At 37.1% G+C, this 27,200-nt stretch overlaps 1 protein-coding gene across 2 annotated transcripts in view; it reads left to right on the forward strand.

Annotated features, from left to right (window-relative positions):
* The window catches only part of APOOL (apolipoprotein O like), a 93,235-nt gene that overhangs the window by 26,080 nt on the left and 39,955 nt on the right, over window positions 1-27,200 (forward strand). Inside the window, exons 3-4 of one of the 2 annotated variants that reach the window (XM_082609563.1) lie at window positions 16,089-16,208; window positions 26,473-26,527. In XM_082609563.1, the coding sequence (XP_082465689.1) occupies window positions 16,089-16,208; window positions 26,473-26,527 (175 nt within the window). The remainder of the gene's footprint in view (window positions 1-16,088; window positions 16,209-26,472; window positions 26,528-27,200) is intronic. The other variant, XM_082609564.1, reaches the window with a different exon arrangement.

Consider the following 27,200-nt stretch of genomic DNA (forward strand, 5'->3'; position numbering starts at 1 on the left):
TGTACAAGTCTTTCACCTCTGGTTGAGTTTATTCTTAACTGTTTCATTCTTTTTATTGCTATTGGAAATGGAATTGTTTTCTTAATTTTTTTCGGATAGTTCATTGTTAGTGTATAGAAACACAACTGATTTGTTGTATGTTGATTTTATATCTTGCAGCTTTAGTGAATTTGTTTATTAATTCTAATAGTTTGTGGTTGTCGTTAGAGTTTTCTACATATATAATTGTGTCTTCTGCAGATATTTAACTTCTTCCTTTCTGATTTGAATTCCTTATACTTCTTTTTCTTGTCTAGTTGCTCTGGCTAGGACTTCCAATACTATGTTAAATGGAAGTTTCAGATGTGGACACCCTTGACTTGTACTGGATTTAGAGAATAAGTTTTCAGTTTTTCCCAATTTATTTTGATGTTAGCTCTGGGCTTTTCATATATGATGTTTATTGAGTTAGGTTCCTTCTATACCTATTTTGTTGAGAGCTTTTTCTCATGAATGGATTTTTAATTTTGTAAAATGCTTTTTTCTGTATCTATTGAGATGATCACAAATGTGGTTTTCATCTTTTATTCTGTTAATGTGGTGCGTCACATTGATACACATATGGTGAATCATCCTTGCATCTGAGGGATACAGTCCACTTGTTCCTGTTGTATAATCCTGTTAATATGCTGTTGAATTTAGTTTGCTATTACTTTATTGAGGACTTTTGCATCTGTGTTCATTAGGGATATTGGCTTGTAGTTTTCTTTTCCTGTAGTGCCTTTGTCTCACTTTAATATCAGAGTGACACCATCAAATGAATTTGGAAGTGTTCCCTCTTCTATTTTTTGGGAGAGTTTAAGAAGAACTGGTATTCTTCGAATGTTTAATTCACCCATGAAGCCATCTGACCTTGGGTTCTTCTTTGTTGAGGGGTTTTTGATTACTGGTTCAATCTCCTTATTGGTTATTGGTCTCTTCAGGCTTTCTATTTCTTCTTGATTCAGTCTTGGTAAGTTGTTAGTTTCTAGGAAGTTATCAATTTCTTCTAAGTTATCCAATCGTTGGCATATACTTATTCATAATAATCCTTTATTATCCTTTTTGTTTCTGAGGCATCCACTGTAATGTCTTATCTTTCATTTCTAATTTTATTTATTTGAATCTATTCTTTTTTTAATTATTCTGTATAAGAGATTGTCAATTTTGTTTACCATTTTAATAAATACTTTTATCATAAACCTTTCAAGTGTGCTTGAATGCCCATATCTAAGAAGGAAAATACTTTAAAGCACTGGTTCTTAACCATTTTGACCCCTTTGAGAATCTGACGAAAACTTCGGATGCTCTTCCTAGAAAAGTACATATCCAAAATTTTGCTTACAGTAGACCACAAATAACAAACCTGTTCTTTAAACTGTTAATCTAATTTATACTAGGGTATAAATGAAGAATCAGTAGGTTTTGATTAGGATAGAAGAGAGAACAAGAACACTAAATGATTCATAAAGTTTGGAATTGAGGAGCATAAAGAATAGAGAGGATGGGGACATAATGGACAAATGTTACCTACTTTAACACCCATGCATCCACATGCATTCTTCCTTGAGGAGTTGGGGAACTTCCTTACTTGCTGTGTGCCTGCTTTTTATGCATGTAGTGCACCTTTAATATAAAATTGAACCTCTGACCTTCTAACTACACATAGTTGCAGTGTGGTGAATTTAAACTTCAAGTATTAGTCTGGAAAGATAAACACTTTAATCCTGGTACAGGTAGCAAAGGGTCATTTATCTAATGGTAAAAACAAGACTTTTGTGACCCATTACTGTTAAAGTTTTACCAAACCTACACTGTTTCATGTTTATTGCTGGTAGAAGATCAAATCTGAAGCTATTAATAACCTAGTTCCCTTGCTGTTGATTTGTAAACTTGATTCTCCCCAAATATGTCTTTACCAAACCTTATAGAAAGGTACTATACCCTGAACATAAAGTAAGAAAAAAAAATGAAGGAAATAAGTCCTTACCTCATTAAATTTTTCATAATTCTTTTGTTTTATATTTGTATTTATTAAATATGGATTAGAACCAAAAGACCGTTTAATCAGTTTATGAAAGGTATAAAAATAATAACATGATGAACAACCATATACCTACCTACCACCCAGTTTAAAGGAAAAACAAAATAAAATCCCCTGGTTCTCATCCCATTCCCTATCCATTCAGAGATAACCACTACCCTACCCTGAATTTTGATTATTGTTCCCTTTCTTAATTTTTTAACTTCACCTTATATGTCTGTATTACTAAACAATGTTTTTGGTTTTGTAAGTTTTTGAGCTATATATTGATAGAAATATACCTGCATATAATTTTCTACATTTTACCTTTTTTGATCTACAAATACTTTTTTATGCTCAAATTCCTGAAATCCATCCAGATTTTTCCATGTAGCTGTGATTTATATATGTCCCCTAATTTATAGTATTTCATTTTGTGGATATATCCCAGTTTAATTATCCATTCTACTGCTGACAGACATTTGAGGTGTTTCCAGATTTTTGCAATTAAAAAGTTGCTGTGAACATTATTGTACATATCTCTAGGTACACAATTACAGTCGTTTCTCTAAATATACCTAGGAGTGGAACCACTGAGTCATACAATATGTATCATTTTCATATTTGCTATAGTATGCCAAATTGTTTTTCAAAGTATATGTACCAATTTACATTCCCATAAGCAGTATATAGATGTTGAGGTTGCTCCGCATTCTTGCCAGCACTTGATATTGTCAGACTTTAATTTGCCAAACAGTTGAAGTTGAAATGTTATCTCGTTGTGGTTTTCATTTGCATTTCCATGTTATTAATGAAGTTGAACATCATTTTATATATTAGTCATTTTAGTGGTTATGTATAGGTATAGCATTGTACATTTAACTTGTATTTTTCTAATGACTAATTATGTTGAGCATCTTTTCATGTGTTTATTTGCTATTCTTCTTTGGTGAAGAGTCTGTTAAAATGTTTGGCCCATTTTTATTAGGTTGTTTGTTTTGTTATTATTGAGCTTTGAAAGTTTTTTATATATTCTGGATTTTCAGCCCTATATCAGGTATGTGTCTTGCAAATATTTTCTCCCAAACTGTGGCTTATCTCTTCCTTCTTACTTTTTCATTGCTTCTGTAACAAACTACCATGAAATTAGTGATTTTAAACAGCAAAATTTTATTATAGTTTCTGTTAAGTTAGAATTCTAACATATGTACACTGGGCTAAAGTCAAGATGTTGGCAGGGTTGCATTTCTTTCTGAAGGCTGTTGAGAAAATCCATTTCCTTCATTTTATCATCTTGTAGAGACTGGCCCACTTTCCTTGGTTTGTGGTCCAATTCCTCCATTTTCAAAGCCAGGAAAAGTAGTGTAAGTCATTCTCGTGTCACATCACTCTGACTATGCTTCTGTAGTCACATCTTCTCCTGGCATTACCATTCCACCTCCCTCTTCTACTTTTAATGTCTTATGATTACTTTGAACCCACCCAGATAATCCAAGAAAATCTTCCTATCTTAAGGTCACCTGATTAATGTTAATTACATATGAAACCTTAACTCCACTTTGCCATTGTAACATAACATATTCATGGCTTCCGTAGATTAAGACATAAATGTCTTTGGGTGGGGAATCATTGTTCTGCACACATTACCTCCTTTTAAAAGTGTCTTTTGAGGAACAGAAAATTTTAATTTTATAAATTCAAATTTATCCATTTTTGAATTTATGGATTATTATTTTGCTGTCATGTCTAAGACATTTTTGCCTAACAAAAAGTCACAAGCATTTATTCATGTTTTAGTTGTTTTTCTTTTCTTACAATTAGTTGGGTTTTAGTATATTTAGAGTTGTGCAATCATTACTGCTAATTTTATTTTTTTTTAATTTTATTGGAGTATGATTGATTTACCATGTTGTGTTAATTTCAAGTGTACAGCAAAGTGAATCAATTATACATATATATATATCCACTCTTTTTTAGATTCCTTTCCCATATAGGCCATTACAGACTATTGAGTAGAGTTCTCTGTGCTGTGCAGTAGGTCCTTATTGGTTACCTACTTTACATACAGTAGCGTGTATATGTCAATCCCAATCTCCCAATTTATCCCTCCCCCACCCCTTGCCCACTGGTAACCATAAAATTGTTTTCTACATCTGTAACTCTATTTCTGTTTTGTAGATAAGTTCATTTATACCTGTTTTTAGATTCCACATATAAGTGATATCATATGATACTTGTCTTTCTTTGTCTGCCTTACTTCTCTCAGTATGAAATCTCCAGGTCCATCCATGTTGTTGCAAATGTGGTTGCAAATTTCGTTCTTTTTAATGGCTGACTAATATTCCACTGTATATATGTACCACATCTTCTTTATCCATTCCTCTGTTGATTGACATTTAGGTTGCTTCCATGTCCTGGCTATTGTAAATAGTGCTGCAATGAACATTGGGGTGCAGGTATCGTTTCAAATTATGTTTTTCTTCAGATATACGCCCAGGAGTGAGGTCACTGGATCATATGGTAGCTCTATTTTAGTTTTTTAAAGAGCCTCCCTACTGTTCCCCAGAGTGTCTATACCAATTTACATTCCCACCAATAGTGTAGGATGGTCCCCTTAACTCCACACCCTCTCCAGCATTTATTGTTTGTAGGTTTTATGATGATGGCCATTCTAACCACTGTGAGGTGATACCTCATTGTAGTTTTCATTTCCATTTCTCTAATAATTAGTGATGTTGAACATTTTTTCATGTGCATTTTAGCCATATGTATCTCTTCTTTGGAAAGATATCAATTTATATCTTCCACCCATTTTTGATAGGGTGTTTGTCTTTTTGATATTGAGCTCCATGAACTGTTTGTATATTTTGGAGATTAATCCCTTGTTGGTTGCTTCATTTGCAAATATTTTCTCCCATTCTGAGGGTTGCCTTTTTGTTTTGTTTATGCTTTCCTTTGCTATGCAAAAGGTTTTAAGTTTAATTAGGTCCCATTTGTTCACTTTTGTTTTTATTTTCATTACTCTAGGAGGTGGAACCAAAATGATACTGCTGCGATTTATGTCAGAGTGTTCTGCCTATATTTTTCTCTAGGAGTTTTATAGTATCTGGCCTTACATTTAGGTCTTTAATACATTTTGAGTTTATTTTTGTGTATGGTATTAGGGAGCATTCTAATTTCATTTGTTTACATGTAGCTGTCCAGTCTTCCCAGCACCACTTATTGAAGAGGCTGTCTTTCCTCCATTGTGTATTCTTGCCTCCTTTGTCATAGATTAGGTGATGATAGGTGCATGGGTTTATCTCGCAGCTTTCTATCCTGTTCCACTGATCTATACTTCTGTTTTTATGCCAGTACCATACTGCCTTGATTACTGTAGCTTTGTAGTATAGTCTGAAGTCAGGGAGCCTGATTCCTCCAGCTATGTCTGTTTTCCTCAGTATTGCTTTGGCTATTCAGGGTCTTTTTCGTTTCCATACAAATTGTAAATTTTTTTGCTCTAGTTCCATGAAAAATGCCCTTGGTAATTTGATCGGGATTGCATTGAATCTGTACATTGCTTTGGGTAGTATAGTCATTTCCCAATATTGATTCTTCCATTCCAGGAACATGGTCTACCTCTCCATCAGTTTGTGTTATCTTTTATTTCTTTCACCAGTATCTTATAGTTTTCTAAGTACAGGTCTTTTGCCTCCTTAGGTAGGTTTATTCCTAGATTTTTTTTGTGTGTGTGGTATGCGGGCCTCGCACTGTTGTGGCCTCTCCCATTGCGGAGCACAGGCTCCGGATGCGCAGGCCCAGCGGCCATGGCTCATGGGCCCACCCGCTCCATGGCACGTGGGATCCTCCTGGACCAGGGCATGAACCCATGTCACCTGCATCGGCAGTCGGACTCTCAACCACTGTACCACCAGGGAAGCCCATATTCCTAGGTATTTTATTTTTTCTGATGCAATGGTAAATGTGATTGTTTCCTTAATTTCTCTTTCTGAACTTTCATTGTTAGTGTGTAAGAATGCAAGAGATTTCTGTATATTAATTTTGTATCCTGCAACTTTACCACATTCACTGATGAACTCTAGTAGTTTTCTGGTAGCATATTTAGGGTTTTCTATGTACAAAATCCTATCATCTCCAGAAGTAGTTTTACTTCTTCTTTTCCAATTCAGATTCTTTTTATTTCTTTTTCTTCTCTGATTGCCATGGCTAGGATTTCCAAAACTATGTTGAATGAAAGCGAGAGTGCACATCCTCTCTTGTTCCTGATCTTAGAGGAAATGCTTTCAGTTTTTCACCATTGAGAATGATGTTTGCTGTGGGTTTGTCATGTATGACCTTTCTTATATTGAGGTAGGTTCCCTCTATGCCCACTTTCTGGAGAGTTTTTATCATAAATGGGTGTTAAATTTTGTCAAAAGCTTTTTCTGCGTCTATTGAGTTGATCATATGTATTTTCTTCTTCAATTTGTTAATAGGGTGCATCACATTGATTGATTTGCGTGTGTTGAAGAATCCTTGCATCCCTGGGATAAATCCCACTTGATCATGGTGTATAATCTTTTTAATGTGTGGTTGGTTTTGGTTTGGTAGTATTTTCTTGAGGATTTTTGCATCTATGTTCATCAGTGATATTGGCCTGTTATTTTCTTTTTTTGTGTTACCGTTGTTGGTTTTGGTATCAGGGTGGTGGTGGCCTTGTAGAATGAGCTTGGGTATGTTCCTTCCTCCAATTTTTTGGAAGAGTTTCAGAGGAGTGGGTGTTAAGTCTTCTCTAGATGTTTGATAGAATTCACCTGTGAAGCCATCAGGTCCTGGACATTTGTTTGTTGGAAGATACTTAATCACAGTTTCAATTTCAGTACTTGGGATTGGTCTTTTCATATTTTCAATTTCTTCCTTGTTCAGTCTTGGAAGATTGTACCTTTCTAAGAATTTGTCCATTTCTTCTAAGTTGTCCATTTTATTGGCATATAGTTGCTTGTAGTAGTCTCATGGTCCTTTGTGTTTCCGTGCTGTCACTTGTAACTTCTTCTTTTCATTTCTAATTTTTTTGATTTGAGTCCTCTCTCTTTTTTTCTTGATTAGTCTGGCTAAAGCTTTATCAATTTTGTGTATCTCCTCAAAGAACAAGCCTTTAGTTTCATTGATCTTTGTTTTTTTCATCTCTATTTCATTTATTTCTCCTCTGATCTTTATTATTTCTTTCCTTCTACTAACTTCAGGTTTTGTTACTTCTCCTTCCTTTAGTTGCTTTAGGTGTAAGGACAGATTGTTTATTTGAGATTTTTGTTTATCTTGTTTCTTGAGATAAGATTGTATTGCTATAAACTTCCCTCTTAGAACTGCTTTTGCTGCATCCCATAGGTTTTGGGTCCTCATGTTTTCATTGTCATTTTTTTTCTAGGTATTTTTTTATTTCCTCTTTGCTTTCTTCAGTCATCCATTGGTTATTTAGTAACATATTCTTTAGCCTCCACGTGTTTGCATTTTTTACAGTTTTTCCTGTAATTGATTTCTAATCTCATAGTGTTGTGGTCAGAAAAGATGCTTGATATGATTTCAGTTTTCTTAAATTTACCAAGGCTCAATTTGTGACCCATGATGTGATCTATCCTGGAGAACGTTCCTGTGCACTTGGGAAGAAAGTGTATTCTGCTGCTTTTGAATGGAATGTCTTATAAATATCAGTTAAGTCTATCTGGTCTAATGTGTCATTTAAGGCTTGTGTTTCCTTATTTATTTTCTGTCTGGATGATCTGTCCATTCATGTAAGTGGGGTGCTAAAGTCCCCCACTATTATTGTTTTACTGTCGATTTCCCCTTTTATGGTTGTTATCCTTTGCCCTATATATTGAGGTGCTCCTATGTTGAGTGCATATATATTTACAATTGTTATATCTTCTTCTTGGATTGATCCCTTGATCATTATGTAGTGTCCTTCCTTGTCCCTTGTAATAGTCTTTGTTTTAAAGTCTGTATTGTCTGATACGAGTATTGCTACCCTAGCTTTCTTTTGATTTCCATTTGCATGGAATATCTTTTTCCATCCACTCACTTTCAGTCTGTATGTGTCCCTAGGTTTGAAGTGGGTGTCTTGTAGACAGCCTATATACAGGGATTTTTTATGTATCCATTCATCCAGTCTGTGTCTTTGGGTTGAAGGTTTTAATCCATTTACATTTAAGGTAATTATGGATATGTATGTTCCTACTGCCATTTTTTTAATTGTTTTGGGTTTGGGTTTTTTTGGTCTTTTTTCTTCCCTTTCTCTTTTGTTCTCTTCTCTTGTGGTTTGATGACCATCTTTAGTGTTGTGTTTGGGTTACTTATCTTTTTTGTGTGTATATCTATTGTAGTTTTTTGGTTTACATTTCCCATGAGGTTTTGATAACACAACCTATATAGAGAAGGTTGTTTTAAGTTGGTGGTCTCTTAATTTCAAATACAATTCCCATTTCCTGCATTCGTATTCTCTTCTCACAGTTGCTCATTTTGATATCATATTTGTGTAAGGATGATTTCCTCCTTTTACTGTATGTTTGCCTTTACCAGTGAGCTTTCCCATTTGTAATCCCTGTTTCTAGTTGTGGCCTCTTTTTTTTTCCCTCTGCCTAGAGAAGTTCCTTTTGCATTTGTTGTATAGCTGGTTTGGTGGTGCTGAACCCTCTTAGCTTTTGCTTGTCTGTAAAGCTTTTGATTTCTCCTTCAAAACTGACCAAGAGCCTTGCTGGGTAGAATATTCTTGGTTGTAGGTTTTTCCCTTTCATCACTTGAAATATATCCTGCCCCTCTCTTCTGGCCTACAGAGTTTCTGCTGAAACATCAGCTGATAACCTTGTGGGGATTCCCTTGTGTGTTATTTTTTGCTTTTTCCTTGCTGCTTTTAATATTTTTCTTTGTATTTAATTTTTGTTATTTTGAGTAATATGTGCCTCGTTATGGTCCTCCTCGGGTTTATCCGGTATGGGACTCTGCACTTCCTGGACTTGGATGACTATTTCCTTTCCCATGTTAGGGAAGTTTTTGACTATAATCTCTTCAAATATTTTCTCTGGCCCTTTTTCTTCTTCTGGGGCCCCTATAATTCGAACGTTGGTGCATTTAATGTTGTCCCAGAGGTCTCTAAGACTGTCCTCATTTCCTTTTGTTCTTTTTTCTTTATTCTGTTCTGTGGCAGTGATTTCCACCATTGTGCCTTCCAGCGCCCTTTCCCTTCTTTTGCCTCAGTTATTCTGCTATTGATTCCTTCTACTGTATTTTTCATTTCAGTAATTGTATTTTTCATTTATGTTTGTTTGTTCTTTAGTTCTTCTATGTCTTTCTTAAACTTTTTTTGTATCTTCTTAATCTGTGCCTTCATTCTTTTTCTGAGATCTTGGATCATCTTTAGTATCATTACTCTGAATTCCTTTTTAGATAGATTGCCTATCACCTCTCCATTTAGTTGTTCTTGTAGGTTTTTATCTTGCTCCTTTATCTGCAGCATATTTGTCATCTCATTTTGTCAAACTTACTGTGTTGTGGTCTCCTTTCTGCAGGCTGCAGGATTGTAATTCCTGTTGCTTCTATTGTCTGCCCCCTAGTGGGTGAGCTTGGTCCTGAGGCTTGTGCTTTTATCCCCTTGATAGGTGATTTGACTGGTGGTGTGGTGACCGGAGCCTGCCCTGGATATTGAGAAGGCCTCCCCTTTGTTCTGTGGTTGTCACTGCCCTGTCAGGGGCAGGGTCTGCTCCCTAATTGTTGGAGTAGATGTCTCCAGATCTTAGCTGTGTTTCTCATCTGCAGTGCAAACTGGGTGGGATTGGAGCACTCCCACTGGGAGAGAAGCCACTGTGTATTCCTTCTCTGGAGCTGTTCACCTGTGAATGTGCTCTGTTGTGTCCCCTTTCGTCCATTGTGTGGGCTCACAAAGTACACTGTTGTTGGCACTGCTGTTGGTCCCACCTTAACTGTGGGTATGCGAACACTTGGCCGTAGTGACTCTCAAGCATTGTTTTCACCTGGTCACTCGCACAGATCCACTGAGGTCAGGTCCCAGGACTGCAGTAGTCGTGCACCTGGACCTGCTGTGGGAGCTATGGAGGCAGCTCAGACTCTGACCTGGCCCAATCCCCACGTGTACGTGCCCACATAGCCCACAGCTGCTAAAGCCAGACCTGTCCCAGCTACAGGAGCACTTGTTGTCCTTTTGGATGTTTTGCAGGCACTGAATTTAAGAGGCCGTCGGTGGAGGTGTAACTCCGTGGTTGACACAGTGCAAGGAGAGATTTCAGCTCTTCTTCCTTAGTCCCATGACCCCTGGGGCTCAGCTATGGTTTCAGCCCCACCTCTGCATGTGTTCCTCCCACTGGTGTCTGCTCCAGAGGTTGCTAGAGTACACGAGCCCATCAGGCAGGAAGGAGCCAAGGCATCAATTGGGGTGAGCAAGCCACCCTGGTGGCAGGGCTCTGGGGTAGCAATTGGAACGCGTGAGCCCATCAGGCAGTGACTGGGGCAAGCAGGTTGCCCAGGCAGTGAGGTGGGGGGGGGCAGGGGAGACGATTGCAGGGGCACATGTGCCAGCTCCGGTGGGAGCCCTCCCAAGTGCTCATAGAGGCATGGGCTGGAACTTGAGGAGAAAGGCTGCAATGGGGGCCCCACCCACGGCACATCACTCAACACAGGCACATTGCTTCTGTGGTGGTCCTGGCTTCCTCCATGAGCATTCCTGATTGCAGAGCTCCTCACTCCTGTCCCCTAAGGCTGTCTCCTCACAGGCAGCAGGAGCCCCCTCCCGTGGTCTGCTCTCCAAATCCCATGTTCCAGCACGCAGCCCCTGTGTGCACCAGCAGACATCTGTCTCAGGCTGGGGTGTGCAGTGCTCTGGCACAGACCCTCTGTGTAGGTCTCACTGTCTTGTCTGCCACAACCAGTTGCTGGGCTCCCCTCCAAGCTCCTGAAGCTCCCCTTCTGTCCCAGCTGATCTCCTCGCTCATGAGGGGGCTTCCACAGACACGAGAACGTCTTCTCATATTCAGCTCCCCGCCAGGGGTGCAGGTCACAACCTGCTTCCTCTCCTCTTCCTTTTCCTTTCTTCTTTCTTTCGTCCTAGCTGGTTACGTGGGATCTTCTCCTTTTATATGTCCGAGGTCCTCTGCTAGTGTTCAGCAGGTGCTCTGTGAAAATTGTTCCATCTGTAGATGTATTCTTGATGTGTTTGTGGGTAGAGATGAACTTCACGTCCTCTTACTCTTCTGCCATCTTGGAAAGCCCATTACTGCTAATTTTAGAAAAAAAATTCATCACCACAAAAAGAAAGCCCCTCCAAGAGAAAAAAGAAAGAAAGAAAGAAAGCCAATACCCATTATCATCACTTCGATTTCAGTCTCTCCTAAGGCCCTGGTAACCACTAATCTGCTTACGTTCTCTGTGGATATGCCTATGCTAGACATTGCATATAAATAGAATCATATAATACGTGGCCTTTTGTGACTGACTTCTTTCAATTACCAAAATGTTTTCAAGTTTCATCCATGTTATAGAATGTATTTGTATGACATTTCCTTTTATTGCTTAATAATAGTTCATTCTGTAAATACAGCAGGTGTTTATCCGTGTATCAATTGATGGACATTATTTCCACTTTGGGGCTATTATGGCTGATACTTCTATGAACTTTGTTGTGTAAGTTTTGTGTCAACATATGTTTTCATTTCTCTTGGGTATAGACCTTGGAGTGGAACTTCTGGTCCATATGGCAACTGTATCTTTAACCTTTTGAGGAACTGCCAAGCTGTTTTCCAAAGCAACTACACCATTTACAGTCTCACCAGCAGTGTATGAAGGTTCCAGTTTCTCCACATCTTTACCAACCCTTATTGTCTCTCTTTTTTGGTTATAGCAATCCTAGTGGGTGTGAAATGATACTTCATTGGAGTTTTGATTTGCATTTCCCTAATAAGTAATGATATCAAACATTTTTTCATGTGCTTACTGGTAATTTGTACATCTTTGGAGAAATGTCTATTCAAATTCTTTGTCATTTTTTTAAATTGGGTAATTCATCTTTTTATTGTTGAATTGCAAGTGTTCTTTATATATTCCAGATACAAGTTCTTTATGAGATACATGATTTGTAAGTATTGTCCATGGGTTGTCCTTTTACTATATTGATGGTATCATTTGCAGCACAAGTTTTTAATTTTGATTAAGTCCAATTTATTTATTTATTTTTTGCTTTTGTTGCTAGTGCTTCTGATGTTGTATATAAGAAATCATTGCTTAACCCAAAGTCATGAAGATTTACCTTTATGTTTTCTTCTAAGAGTTGTATAATTTTAGCTCTTATATTTAGTTCTGAGATCCATTTTGAGTTAATATTTTGTATGTGGCATGAGGTAGGGGTCCAACTTCTTTCTTTGGTATGTGAATATCCAGTTGTCCATGTACTGTTTGTTGAAAATACTATTCTTTCTCCATTGAATTTTCTTCGTTACCTTGTTGAAAATCAGTTGACCATAAATGCATGGGTTCATTTCTAGACTCAAAATTCTATTCCATTTATCTATATATCTATCCTTATAACAATACCATACTATTATTTTGTAACAAGTTTTGAAATTGAGGAGTATGTGTCCTCCAATTTTGTTCTTCTTTTTCAAGATTGTTTTGGCTATTCTGTTTCCCTTTCACATCTGTATGAATTTTAGCATCAAATTTTCATTTTATGGGGGAGGGAAGGCAAGCAGGATTTTCATAGTGCTTCCTTCAAATCCGTGGATCAATTTGGGAAATATTGCCATTCTAGTAATATTTAGCCTTCTAATCCAAGAACATGGGATGTCTGTGATGTCTTTCCATTTATTTACATCTTCTCTCTTTCTTTCAACATTTTTGTAGTTTTCAGTGTACAAGTCTTACACTTCTTTGTTGAATTTATTCCTAAGTATTTTATTTTTTGATGCTATTTTAGATGGAATTGCTTTCTTAATTTCATTTTTAGATCACTTATTGCTAGTGTATAAAAATACAATTGATTTTTGTATATTGATCTTTTACCCTGCAACCTTACAGAATTTGTTTATTTGTTGTAGTAGGGGTTATGGGGGTTCCTTAGGATTTTCTATATACAAGATCATGTCATCTGTGAATAGAGATAGTTTTATTTATTCCTTTCCAATTTAGTGTCTTCTATTTCTTTTTCTTTTCTGAATGCACTGACTAGAACCTCCAGTAAAATGTTGAATAGAAGTGGTGAGAGTGGCATTTTGTATGTTTCTGATGTAAAGGAGAAAACATTCATTCTCTTACTAGTAAGTATGACTTAGCTGTGGGAGTTTTGTGTTAAGAGAACATATTCTGTATATTAGTCCTTTGAGATTTCCTAAGTCTTTCAGTTCCTGAAATGGTCCAGGGTGCCGTCAGTTTTTTATACATTTCCATTTGTGCTTGAAAATATTATGTATTTTGCAGTTGTTCAATGCACTGTGCTATATATGTCCGTGAGATTGTTGATTATATTTTTCTGTACCAGGAGTCAATAGAGTTTTTCTTTAAAAGCCCTATAGTAAATATTTTAAACATGCAACTCTGTCACATCGTCTCAACTGCTGTTGTAGCACAAAAGCAGCCATAGACAATATGTTAATGAATGAGTATAGCTGGTGACCCAATAAAACTTGATTTACATAAACTGGTGACTAGTCCATGGGCTATAGTTTGCCCACTTCTGCTCGTTACTATTAGTTTTTATTTTTAATCTGCTTTTTGATCAACCATAATGGAGAATAAGTTAAACTTCCTCTATGATGGTGAATTTGTCTATTTCCCCTTGTTTCATGTATTTTGAGAATATATTAATAGATGCATACAAGTTTAAGAATGTACTCTCTTATTATTTAAACTTTTTGTCTTAATATAGGCACTTGATCTCTAGTAATGATTTTTGTCTCAAAGTCTGTTTTGTCTAATATTAATATAGCTTATAGTAGCTTTCTTTTGGTGGCTATTTGCCCAATATGTATTTTTTATTCCTTTTTTCCCCCTAACCTTTCTAAATAGTTGTTTTAACAATGTCTCATAAACAAAATGGTGGCTGTATTTTGTAAATGCAATCTCATCATCTTTGGCTTTCAACTAGATCATTTTATCCATTTCCATCTATTATAATTTTTAATATCTTTGGAATCATTTCTACCAAGTTTTTTTGTTTTTTGTTTTTCTTACCTCTTCTGTTATTTCCTTTCTTTGCTTTATTTTTGCTCTTTTTTTCTATAACAGTTTATTAATTCTGCCTTCTTTTTATTTTCTTTTATTGGTCACCCTAGAAATTTTAACCTGCATTCATTTCAAGTCTCATCAGTATATTTACCCTCTGTCCAAACCATATTAAGGACCGAAAACATTTTAATTTCTGACATCCCTTCCTAACTTATACTATATTGACACTCAGGGATGTAGTTCTATTTTTTAAACACATGCATAAAAATTATTATTTTATATATTCATTGTTTTAGTTTTACCCACGTATTTACCACTTTCTTTGCTAATCATTCCTTCTTCCATCACAGACCTTCTCAATGGGAATATTTTTCTTCTGCCCTAAGTACATTTTTTAAAATTTCCCACTGAGGGTCATTTGGTTACACACTATCTTGGGTTTTGTCTGTCTGTGTCCTTCTCCCCTCATTTTTGAAAAAAAAATATTCTATTGAGTATATAATTCTCAATTGAGTTACTCTTTTTAGTGCATTAAAGATATTATATTGTGCCTTCCAGTGTTGTTTTTGAGAAGTCAAAGTTTATCTAATTTTTATTCCTTTGAAGGTAATCTGTCTCTTCTCTGGCTTTTTTTTTTTTTTAATGTCACCTCTTTGTCCTTGGTGTTATAGGGTTTTACTATGACTTGTCTAATTGTGGATTACTTTTTATTTATCCTGTTTGGGATATGTTAGATTTCTGAACCTGTCAAGTGTTCATAAGTTCTGGAAAAATCTTGACTATTCTCTTCAAATATTACTTCTGCCCCATCTTTCTCCTTTCCTCTGGAACTCTGATTAGACATATATTAATATTTCTCACTCTATCATATGTATCTCTTTCATATTTTTTCATTTCTTTACATAAAAAATTCTTTAGGTCTACTAATTCACAAAATCTCTCAGCAACTGTAAATTGTATCCAATCTATTAAAACTTATTAATTGAGTTCTTTATTTGTTTTAATTTCCAGTTCTAGAAATTCTCTTTCTCTTTATTTTCATTAGCTTTGGTAATTTTTGTAGTCTCTTGCTCTTAACTCAAATTTCCCTTTATTTATCTAAAAATAAAAATATATGTATTTGATACCGTATGATCTAGTATATACATTTTTTGTGGCTCTGATTCTGCTCTTTGTTGTTTCTGCTAGCTCTTGTCCAGATGCTTCCTTGTGTTTTCTGATTTTGCTTCTTTGTGTTTTTTAATTTTTTGAAATTGTGGTCTCATATTTCTTGGGCCTTTATCTGTTGTAAATCTTTGAAGTCTGGGTAGCTTCCTCCAGAGAGGAGCTGTTCATTTGCTTCTGCCAAGCATCTGTGGGGGATACCAGCCTGGGAGCACCTTAAATGTATACTTAATTTGAGATTTCTTAGATTATCAAGATAGTTTTATGCTGCACATTATGAGTTCTCACTTGTGATTGCCAATTCTTAGGAAATATTTCTTTCCTCTCTACTCAGTGCCCAATCTTTGAGACAATCAGTTTTCCTAACAGTTCCTTGGAGTGAACTGTTTATTTCTAGTTCAACCTTAAATTGAGCATGCAGCACCTTGAGATGCCAATTTTATAGGCTCTCCAGTAAGATTGCCCACCTCAAGCTCATTCTGGGTTTTGTTTCCTGATCCCATACTCCATGAACCATCTGTTTTACAGCAAATGACATCAAGGTAAAAGCTGATTTAAAATATACTTTATCAGCATTTTTAGTTGTTTTCAGTAGGAATGTTGATGAGGATTCTTATTCTGCCATACTGCCGGAAAAGGACATTCAGCTATTTTATATTTTTGACATGAATTTGTTTCCTTCTAGCTCCCCATATATACTGCACCACCTCTCCAGTCTAAATATGTTGATGAGCAGCCTGGTCATTTACAAATGGGCTTTGCGTCCATTCGCACTACAACTGGTCGTTATATTGGCTGGTGCAAGGTAAGTGAATTCTGATAATGGTTTCATATCAGAGGGTTCTCATTTTATTACATAACAATTGTTCCAGTTATTCATTGATGTGTAACAAATTACCCCAAAACTTAGTGGTTTAAAACAACAACTGTTCTATCTCATGATTTTGTGAGTCAGAAATATAATCAGACTTCAGACAGCTGATTCTTCTCTTGTATGTGGTGTTGACAGAGGCCACCCAGTGGTAGTCATCAGGAGAATGGGCTGATTTAGAGGGTCCAAGACAGCTTCATTCTCTTCACTGGCACCTTGTCACAGATGGCTAGAAGGCTGGGCTCAACTGGGAATGTTGACTGAAGCATCTACACCTGGCCTCAGGTAGTCAGTTAACTTACATGGACAGTTCAGGGTTCCTAGAGAAAATGTTGCAAGAGGCCTTAGTGAGAATTTGCCAAGCTTCTTACCTGTCTTCAGGTGTCCAGGAAGGTTACTTCTACAGCATTCTGTTGTTAAATCAAGTCATTAAGGCCAGCCCAGTTTTTATGGGAGGGGAATTAGATACCATCTCTCAATATGAGTAGCAGCAAATAATTTGTGGCCATATTTAATCTACTCTACCACTACTGCATAGATTAAAGTAGTTCAGCAAGCATTTATGTCACGTGGCATGTACAAAACATTGCTTGACCTTTTATATGAAGTTCTGAGATTACTTCTGCATTGTTAGTTATTTGGCTGAGTAAAATATTCACTTGCTAGGTTTAGTTCATAAGACCGTTTTGACTATAGTCAGCTATTGGGCAAAATAGAATTCACCTTATTTTAATACTTAGCCTTCAATCAGCATTATCCAGCAGCAGAGGGGTGGAGTAAGCTAGCACAATACTGCTGTTTCATAATCATCGCATCAACATAGATGTGTGCTAACATCATCTCCAGTGTCAGTTTCATAATGGTGGTACCATTGTTTTCATCATTCTGACCTAATAACCACACAACTTTTCCTCAAATCTAACCTATCCAATTGTGAACCATTGTGCTTTTTTTTGTTTCTAATCCATTCTTTTTAAAAAGAAAATTCTAATGGTCTTATGAAATATCAAATCTGTGAACGCTGGTCATTTCCGATATTTCAAACATCTGATGAATACATGGTGTTATTTTTTAAAAATCTGTGCCTGTAAAACAATTCTAATAGACTTTTATAATTCTAATAATAACACTTTTAATAGTTTGACTAGTTGTACTACACACTATTAATAGTTTGGTCTCAGCAGGAAATAGCTTAACTAATTAGGGTCTGAGTCATGCACATGAGGCTGTATGCCAACAGCTGGATGATTCAGACTGAAGTCTATTGACACCTAATTTTCCATAGTGTTCTCAAAGTTGTTTTCAGTGAGGTTAATTGTTCTTTAAATTGCTATTGTTACTATCACCCAATTTAAGACTAAAAGGGCTTTTTACTCTGTTAATATGCTGAATGAATAGATTGAAGAAGGGCGCTTTCAAATGCATTTCAACTTCAATGTAAACATTTCCTCTCTAATGTTCTCCTTAAAATGTAATCTATTCTATAAAAATTACCTCCAGCTCAAATTACATTCTGCATTAAACTTAGAATCATGTAGGGCAAATTCAATTTCTATTCCTACTCCTTAGTGTTTCGAAATTTAGGTAGCAGCGACCTCCAGTGGTAAAAGTGGATTCCTAAACACAGCTAAGGAAAATTTCCCCAAAGCTTTCTTCCTCAACAGTTACATTATTCCCAACCAACTGATCAGTAAGCATTATAACTTTGAGGTGAAATTTTCTCAAGAGACAGTCCCCAAGGAGAAGTAGCTCAGTGGTGGTTAGGGTCTGTGTTGGTTGTACAGCTTTAAACCATGATAAACAGGATGAACTTCTGCATCTGATCATCATGAAAGTATCTGTCTGAGACAAAGTTACTAATACCAAGATATATCAATAGCAATAATTTAATTCTTTCCTATCTAATATAATCATTTCTATTGTCTTTGCTTTGAAAATCTCTTTTGTTGTTTTTATCCCATGGTTTCATAGCAGCTAGTTCAGAGATGGAGAACACATACTTAGACTGTGTTTTCTAGTTTTATCAATAGAGTACAGCATGACTATGGGCAATTACTATGGGTAAATTATTCCATGCTTTCATTTTTCTTCTGATGTACTTGAGATAGTACATATCAAAAAATGTGTGTAACAATATTTCTTGCATTAAAATAAATAGAAACAGGTAAAAAGAATCATTTGATTTAAAGTTTTAATCGCTTCAGGGGGCTAATATAATCTTGATTTGCAGATAATTTATGTTCCTGTTGAAAACAAGATGGACACTAGTCTGTGTAGGATGATTTCTTTATTTTTTTACATCTTTATTGGAGTATAATTGCTTTACAATGGTGTGTTAGTTTCTGCTTTACAACAAAGTGAATCAGTTATACATATACATATGTTCCCATATCTCTTCCCTCTTGCGTCTCCCTCCCTCCCACCCTCCATATCCCACCCCTCTAGGTGGTCACAAAGCACCGAGGTGATCTCCCTGTGCTATGTGGCTGCTTCCCACTAGCTACCTATTTTACGTTTGGTAGTGTATATATGTCCATGCTACTCTCTCACTTTGTCACAGCTTACACTTCCCCCTCCCCACATCCTCAAGTCCATTCTCTAGTAGGTCTGTGTCTTTATTGCTGTCTTACCCCTAGGTTCTTCATAACATTTTTTTCCTTAAATTCCATATATATGTGTTAGCATATGGTATTTGTCTTTCTCTTTCTGACTTACTTCACTCTGTATGACAGACTCTAGGTCCATCCACCTCATTACAAATAGCTCAATATCGTTTCTTTTTATGGCTGAGTAATATTCCATTGTATATATGGGCCACATCTTCTTTATCGATTCATCCGATGATGGACACTTAGGTTGTTTCCATCTCCGGGCTGTTGTAAATAGAGCTGCAAAGAACATTTTGGTACATGACTCTTTTTGAATTATGGTTTTCTCAGGGTGTATGCCCAGTAGTGGGATTGCTAGGTCATATGGTAGTTCTTTTTGTAGTTCTTTAAGGAACCTCAATACTGTTCTCCATCGTGGCTGAACCAATTCACGTTCCCACCAGAAGTGCAAGAGTGTTCCCTCTTCTCCACACCCTCTCCAGCATTTATTGTTTCTAGAGGTTTTGATGATGGCCATTCTGACTGGTGTGAGATTATATCTCATTATAGTTTTGATTTGCATTTATCTAATGATTAATGATGTTGAGCATTCTTTCATATGTTTGTTGGCAGTGTGTATATCTTCTTTGGAGAAATGTCTATTTAGGTCTTCTGCCCACTTTTGGATTCGGTTGTTTGTTTTTTGTTATTGAGCTGCACGACCTGCTTATAAATTTTGGAGATTAATCCTTTGTCAGTTGCTTCATTTGCAAATATTTTCTCCCATTCTGAGGTTGTCTTTTGATCTTGTTTATGGTTTCCTTTGCTGTGCAAGAGCTTTGAAGTTTCATTAGGTCCCATTTGTTTGTTTTTGTTTTTATTTCCATTTCTCTAGGAGGTGGGTCAAAAAGGATCTTGCTGTGATTTATGTCATTGAGTGTTCTGCTTATGTTTTCCTCTAAGAGTTCGATAGTGTCTGGCCTTACATTTAGGTCTTTAATCCATTTTGAGCTATTGTTTCTGTATGGTGTTAGGGAGTGATCTAATCTCATACTTCTACATGTCCCTGTCCAGTTTTCCTAGCACCACTTATTGAAGAGGCTGTCCTTTCTCCACTGTACATTCCTGCCCCCTTTATCAAAGGTAAAGTGACCATATATGCGTGGGTTTATCTCTGGGCTTTCTATCCTGTTCCATTGATCTATCTTTCTGTTTTTGTGCCAGTACCATACAGTCTTTTTTTTTTTTTTTTTGTGGTACGCAGGCCTCTCACTGTTGTGGCCTACCCCATTGTGGAGCACAGACTCTGGACACGCAGGCTCAGCGGCCATGGCTCACGGGCCTAGTTTCTCCACGGCATGTGTGATCCTCCCGGACCGGGACACGCGCCTATGTCGCCTGCTTCGGCAGGCGGACTCACAACCACTGCGCCACCAGGGAAGCCCTACCATACTGTCTTGATTACTGTAGCTTAGAGCCTGATTCCTCCAGCTCCATTTTTCATTCTCAAGATTGCTTTGGCTATTCGGGGTCTTTTATGTTTCCATACAAATTGTGAAATTTTTTGTTCTAATTCTGTGAAAAATGCCAGTGGTAATTGGATAGGGATTGCATTGAATCTGTAGATTGCTTTGGGTAGTAGAGTCATTTTCACAATGTTGATTCTTAAAATCCAAGAACATGGTATATCTCTCCATCTATTTGTATCATCTTTAATTTCTTTCATCAGTGTCTTATAATTTTCTGCATACAGGTCTTTTGTCTCCTTAAGTAAGTTTATTCCTAGATATTTTATTCTTTTTGTTGCAATGGTAAATGTGAGTGTTTTCTTAATTTCACTTTCAGATTTTTCATTACTAGTGTATAGGAATGCCAGAGATTTCTGTGCATTAATTTTGTATGCTGCTACTTTACCAAATTCATTGATTAGCTCTAGTAGTTTTCTGGTAGCATCTTTAGGATTATCTGTGTAGAGTTTCATGACATCTGCAAACAGAGACAGCTTTATTTCTTCTTTTCCGATCCTTTTATTTCCTTTTCTTCTCTGATTGCTGTGGCTAAAACTTCCAAAACTATGTTGAATAAGAGTGGTGAGAATGGACAACCTTGTCTTGTTCCTGATCTTAGTGGAAATGCTTTCAGTTTTTCAGCATTGAGGACGATGTTGGCTTCAGGTTTGTCATATATGGCTTTTATTATGTTGAGGAAAGTTCCCTCTAAGCCTACTTTCTGCAGGGTTTTTATCATAAATGGGTGTTGAGTTTTGTCAAAAGCTTTCTCTGCATCTATTGAGATGATCATATCGTTTTTGTCCTTCAGTTTGTTAACATGGTGTATCACGTTGATTGATTTTCGTATATTGAAGAATACTTGCATTCCAGGAATAATCCCCACTTGATCATGGTGTATGATCCTTTCAGTGTGCTGTTGGATTCTGTTTGCTAGTATTTTGTTGAGGATTTTTGCATTTATATTCATCAGTGATAATGTCCTGTAGTTTTCTTTCTTTGTAACATCCTTGTCTGGTTTTGGTATCAGGGTGATGGTGGTCTTGTAGAATGAGTTTGGGAGTGTTCCTCCCTCTGTTATATTTTGGAAGAGTTTGAGAAGGATAGGTGTTAGCTCTCCTCTAAATGTTTGATAGAATTCACCTGCGAAGCCGTCTGGTCTTGGGCTTTTGTTTGTTGGACGATTTTTAATCAGAGTTTCAATTTCATTGCTTGTGATTGGTCCGTTCATATTTTCTATTTCTTCTTGATTCAGTCTTGGCAGGTTGTGCATTTCTAAGAATGTGTCCATTTCTTCCACGTTGTCCATTTTATTGTCATAGAGTTGCTTTTAGTAATCTCTCATGATCTTTTGTATTTCTGCAGTGTCAGTTGTTACTTCTCCTTTTTCATGTCTAATTCTATTGATTTGAGTCTTCTCCCTTTTTTTCTTGATGAGTCTGGCTAATGGTTTCTCAATTTTGTTTATCTTCTCAAAGAACCAGCTTTTAGTTTTATTGATCTTTGCTATCGTTTCCTTCATTTCTTTTTCATTTATTTCTGATCTGATTTTTAATTTTTCTATCCTTCTGCTAACTTTGGGGTTTTTTTTGTTCTTCTTTCTCTAATTGCTTCAGGTGCAAGGTTAGGTTGTTTTTTTGAGATGTTTCGCATTTCTTACGGTCGGATTGTATTGCTATAAACTTCCCTCTTAGAACTGCTTTTGCTGCATCCTATAGGTTTTGGGTCGTCGTGTCTCCATTGTCATTTGTTTCTAGGTATTTTTTTATTTCCTCTTTGATTTCTTCAGTGATCACTTCATTATTACTTAGTGTATTGTTTAGCCTCCATGTGTTTGTATTTTTTACAGATCTTTTCCTGTAATTGATATCCATTCTCATAGTGTTGTGTCTGGAAAAGATACTTGATACAATTTCAATTTTCTTAAATTTACCAAGGTTTGATTTGTGACCCAAGATATGATCTATCCTTGAGAATGTTCCATGAGCACTTGAGAAAAATGTGTATTCTGTTGTTTTTGGATGGAATGTCCTATAAATATCAATTAAGTGCATCTTGTTTAATGTATCATTTAAAGCTTGTGTTTCCTTATTTATTTTCATTTTGGATGATCTGTCCATTGGTGAAAGTGGGGTGTTAAAGTCCCCTACTATGAATGTGTTACTGTCGATTTCCCCTTTCCTGGCTGTTAGTATTTGCCTTATGTATTGAGGTACTCCTATGTTGGCTGCATAAATAATTACAGTTGTTAAATCTTTTCCTTGGATCAATCCCTTGATCATTATGTAGTGTCCTTCTTTGTCTCTTCTAATAGTCTTTATTTTAAAGTCTATTTTTTCTGATATGAGAATTGCTACTCCAGCTTTCTTTTGGTTTCCATTTGCATGGAATATCTTTTTCCATCCCCTTACTTTCAGTCTGTATGTGTCTCTCGGTCTGAAGTGGGTCTCTTGTAGACAGCATATATATGGGTCTTGTTTTTGTATCTATTCAGCCAGTCTGTGTCTTTTGGTGGGAGCATTTAGTACATTTACATTTAAGGTAATTATCAATATGTATGTTCCTATTCCCATTTTCTTAATTGTTTGGGTTCCTTATTGTAGGTCTTTTCCTTCTCTTGTGTTTCTTCCCTAGAGAAGTTCCGGTAGCATTTGTCGTAATGCTGGTTTGGTGGTGCTGAACTCTCTCAGCTTGTGCATGTGTGCAGGTTTTAATTTCTCCAGCAAATCTAAATGAGATCCTTGCTGGTTAGAGTAATCTTGATTGCAGGTTTCTCTCCTTCATCACTTTAAATATGTCCTGCCAGTCCCTTCTGGCTTGCAGAATTTCTGCTGAAAGATCAGCTGTTAACCATATGGGGATTCCCTTGTGTGTTATTTGTTGTTTTTCCCTTGCTGCTTTTAATATGTTTTCTTTGTATTTAATTTTTGACAGTTTGATTAATATGTGTCTTGGCATATTTCTCCTTGGATTTATCCTGTATGGTACTCTCTGTGCTTCCTGGGCTTGATTAACTATTTCCTTTCCCATATTAGGGAAGTTTTCAACTATAATCTCTTTAAATATTTTCTCAGTCCCTTTCTTTTTCTCTTCTTCTTCTGGAACCCCTATAATTCGAATGTTGGTGTGTTTAATGTTGTCCCAGACGTCTCTGAGACTGTCCTCAGTTCTTTTCATTCTTTTTTCTTTATTCTGCTGTGCAGTAGTTATTTCCACTATTTTATCTTCCACGTCACTTATCTGTTCTTCTGCCTCAGTTATTCTGCTATTGATCCCATCTAGAGTATTTTTAATTTCATTTATTGTGTTGTTCATCATTGCTTGTTTCATGTTTAGTTCTTCTAGATCCTTGTTAAATGTTTCTTGCATTTTCTCTCTTGTGTTTCCAAGATTTTGGATCATCTTTACTATCATTCTGAATTATTTTTCAGGTAGACTGCCTATTTCCTCTTCATTTGTTAGGTCTGGTGGTTTTTATCTTGCTCCTTCATCTGCTGTGTGTTATTCTGTCTTCTCATTTAGCTTATCTTACTGTGTTTGGGGTCTCCTTTTTCAGGCTGCAGGTTTGTAGTTCCTGTTATTTGTGGTGTCTGTCCCCAGTGGCTAAAGTTGGTTCAGTGGGTTGTGTAGGCTTTCTGGTGGAGGGGACTAGTGCCTGTGCTCTGGTGTATGAGGCTGGATCTTGTCTTTCTGGTGGGCACGTCTGGTGGTGTGTTTTGTGGGTATCTGTGGACTTATTATGATTTTAGGCAGCCTCTCTGCTAATGGGTGTTGTTGTGTTCCTATCTTGCTACTTATTTGGCAAATGGTGTCCAGCACTGTAGCTTGCTGGTCGTTGAGTGAAGCTCGGTGCTGGTGTTGAGATGGATATCTCTGGGAGATTTTCACCATTTAATATTATGTGAAGCTGGGAGGTCTATTGTGGACCAGTGTCCTGAAGTTGGGTGTCCCACCTCAGAGGCACGGCACTGACTCCTGGCTGCAGCTCCAATAACCTTTCATCCACACAGCTCAGAATAAAAGGGAGAAAAAGAAAGAAAGAAAAAGAAAGAAAGAAAGAAAGAAAGAGTGAAAGCAAGAGTGAATGAAAGGAGGGAGGGAGGGAGGGAGGAAGGAGGGAAGGAAAGAAAGAAATAAGATAAAATAAAATAAAATAGTTTAATATAAAATAAAATAAAGTTATTAAAATAAAAAATAATTAATAAGAAAAAAAAATTTAAAGAAAAAGAAAAAAAAACGGACGGATACAACCCTAGTACAAATGGTGAAAGCAAAGCTATACATACAAAATCTCACACAGAAGCATACACATATACACTCACAAAAAGAGGAAAAGGGGAAAAAATAATAAATCCTGCTCTCAAAGTCCACCTCCTCAATTTGGGATGTTTTGTTGTCTATTCATATATTCCACAGATGCAGAGTACATCAAGTTGATTGTGGAGCTTTAATCCTCTGCTTCTGAGGCTGCTGGGAGAGATTTCCCTTCCTCTTCTTTGTTCTCACAGCTCCCAGGGCTCAGCTTTGGATTTGGCTCTGCATCTTCATGTAGGTCGCCGGAGGGCATCTGTTCTTCACTCAGACAGGACAGGGTTAAAGGAGCTGCTGCTTCGTTGACTCTGGCTCACTCACGCCAGGGGGAGGGAGGGGTACAGAGTGCGGGGCGAGCCTGCGGTGGCAGAGGCTGGCGTGACATTGCACCAGCCTGAGGCACGCAGTGCATCCTCCCGGGGAAGTTGTCCCTGGATCCCGGGACCCTGGCAGTGGTGGACTGCACAGGCTCCATGAGGGGAGGTGCGGATAGTGACCTGTGCTCTCACATAGGTTTCTTGGTGGCAGCAGCAGCAGCCTTAGCATCTCATGCCCGTCTCTGGGGTCCGCACTGTTAGCCGCGGCTCGCGCCTGTCTCTAGAGCTCCTTTAAGCAGCACTCTTAATCCCCTCTCCTCGCACATCAGGAAACAGAGGGAAGAAAAAGTCTCTTGCCTCTTCAGCAGGTCCAGACTTTTTCCCGGACTCCTGTCTGGCTAGCCATGGTGCACTAACCCCTTAAGGCTGTGTTCACACCGCCAACCCCAGTTCTCTTCCTGGGCTCCGACCGAAGCCGGAGCCTCAGCTCCCAGCTCCTCCCACCCTGGCGAGTGAGCAGACAAGCCTCTCTGGCTGGTGAGTGCCGGTTAGCACTGATCCTCTGTGCGGAAATCTCTAATTTGCCCTCCGCACCCCTGTTTCTGTGCTCTCCACCGCAGCTCCAAAGCTTTCCCCCTCCACCACCCACTGTCTTCGCTCATGAAGCGGCTTCCTAGTGTGTGGAAACCTTTCCTCCTTCACAGCTCCCTCCCACTGGTGCAAGTCCTGTCCCTATCCTTTTGTCTCTTTATTCTTTTTTCTTTTGCCCTACCCAGGTACGTGGGGACTTTCTTGCCTTTTGGGAGGTCTGAGGTCTTCTGCCAGCGTTCAGTAGGTGTTCTGTAGATTTTCCACGTGTAGATGTATTTCTGGTGTATCTTTGGGAAGGAAGGTGATCTCTGCGACTTACCCTTCCACCATCTTCCCCTCGTTCTCCCGGATGATTTATATTCTAAGATAAATGTCTTATTTATATTTATTTTTCTCATGCTAATGAACACTAAGAAAAAGGGAGAAGATGAAGCACTTTTCTTCAGCCTTTTTGTTGTTTTCTCCACACGTCATTATGTTGTTGCTGCCACATCTTTATTAATCAGATGTTGCTTCTAAGCTGAAATATACCTCTCTTCATGCTTCTAAAAAATTCCATTCATTTTTCTATGGTATCATAAAATAAGATGATAAGTCTTTGTACTTTTGTATTAACTTTTCTGTGAGCTGCTCAGATTATTTTATTGGCATTACTTTACCCATTTATATGAGGAATATAGCAAACAAGTATTCATGTTAAATAGAATGAAAAGCAAGAAGTGAAGAGAAGCTAAGTTCAACAAGTGTCCATATAGAGAATAAACAGGACAACTAGATTTAGATTTTGGTGCAATTTCATATAATCTCAAAGATGTGGGCTATTTGACCTAATTGTCAACATCTTCAAAAATGCAGATGTCCTTTTTTCCCCCTTTTTACTTAGGGTGTTTATGTCTTCGTGAAATATGGGATAATGGATACAGTACAATTTGGAAAAGGTAGGATGAGTGAACTGTCTATAATTAGAAATGTTCTATTGTCTTTTTAACTTGCAAGGTTTAACTGGGAAAAATAAACTTGGTATGTTATCCATTATCATGTTTTACCAACTCAGAAGATACTCTGTATAGCAGTTTATAATAATAACAAAGCAGTAGTATCCATCATTTATTTAGCAATTATATGTTGAGGCATTATGTTGAGCATGTTACATAATTTACCTAATTTTATTTTGTAACAAATTTCTGGATGTTGGTATTATAATGACTCCCATTCTTTAGATGAGGAAACTGGGGTTTAGAAGGGTTAAGTAGATTACCAAGGTCACATAGCTAGTAAGTGGCAACACCTGGACTCAAACTGGCTGTTTTAGGTATGAAACTCATATTGTATACTCATACAGCATAAATTAAACATATATCTCCATTGTTATTAATTAGTTTAAATATGTGCTATTTGCTGTTAAAATACATAGTATTTTGCTATTGATTGCTAGGAAACACTATATCAATTAGTCACCCTAGAATATTTGAGCTAATGTTGGAAAACAGTTGTATTTGATTCGTTAGTTTGATAATGTTGTTTGGCAGCAGGTATAGCTCCCTAACATTTTTTAGCCTAAGCCAGTTTTCAAAATAAATGTGTATTGGGGGACAGAAAGAACACCTAAAA

Source organism: Mesoplodon mirus (assembly GCF_964341445.2).
Source record: "Mesoplodon mirus genome assembly, chromosome: X".
NCBI classification, from domain to species: Eukaryota; Metazoa; Chordata; class Mammalia; order Artiodactyla; family Ziphiidae; genus Mesoplodon; species Mesoplodon mirus.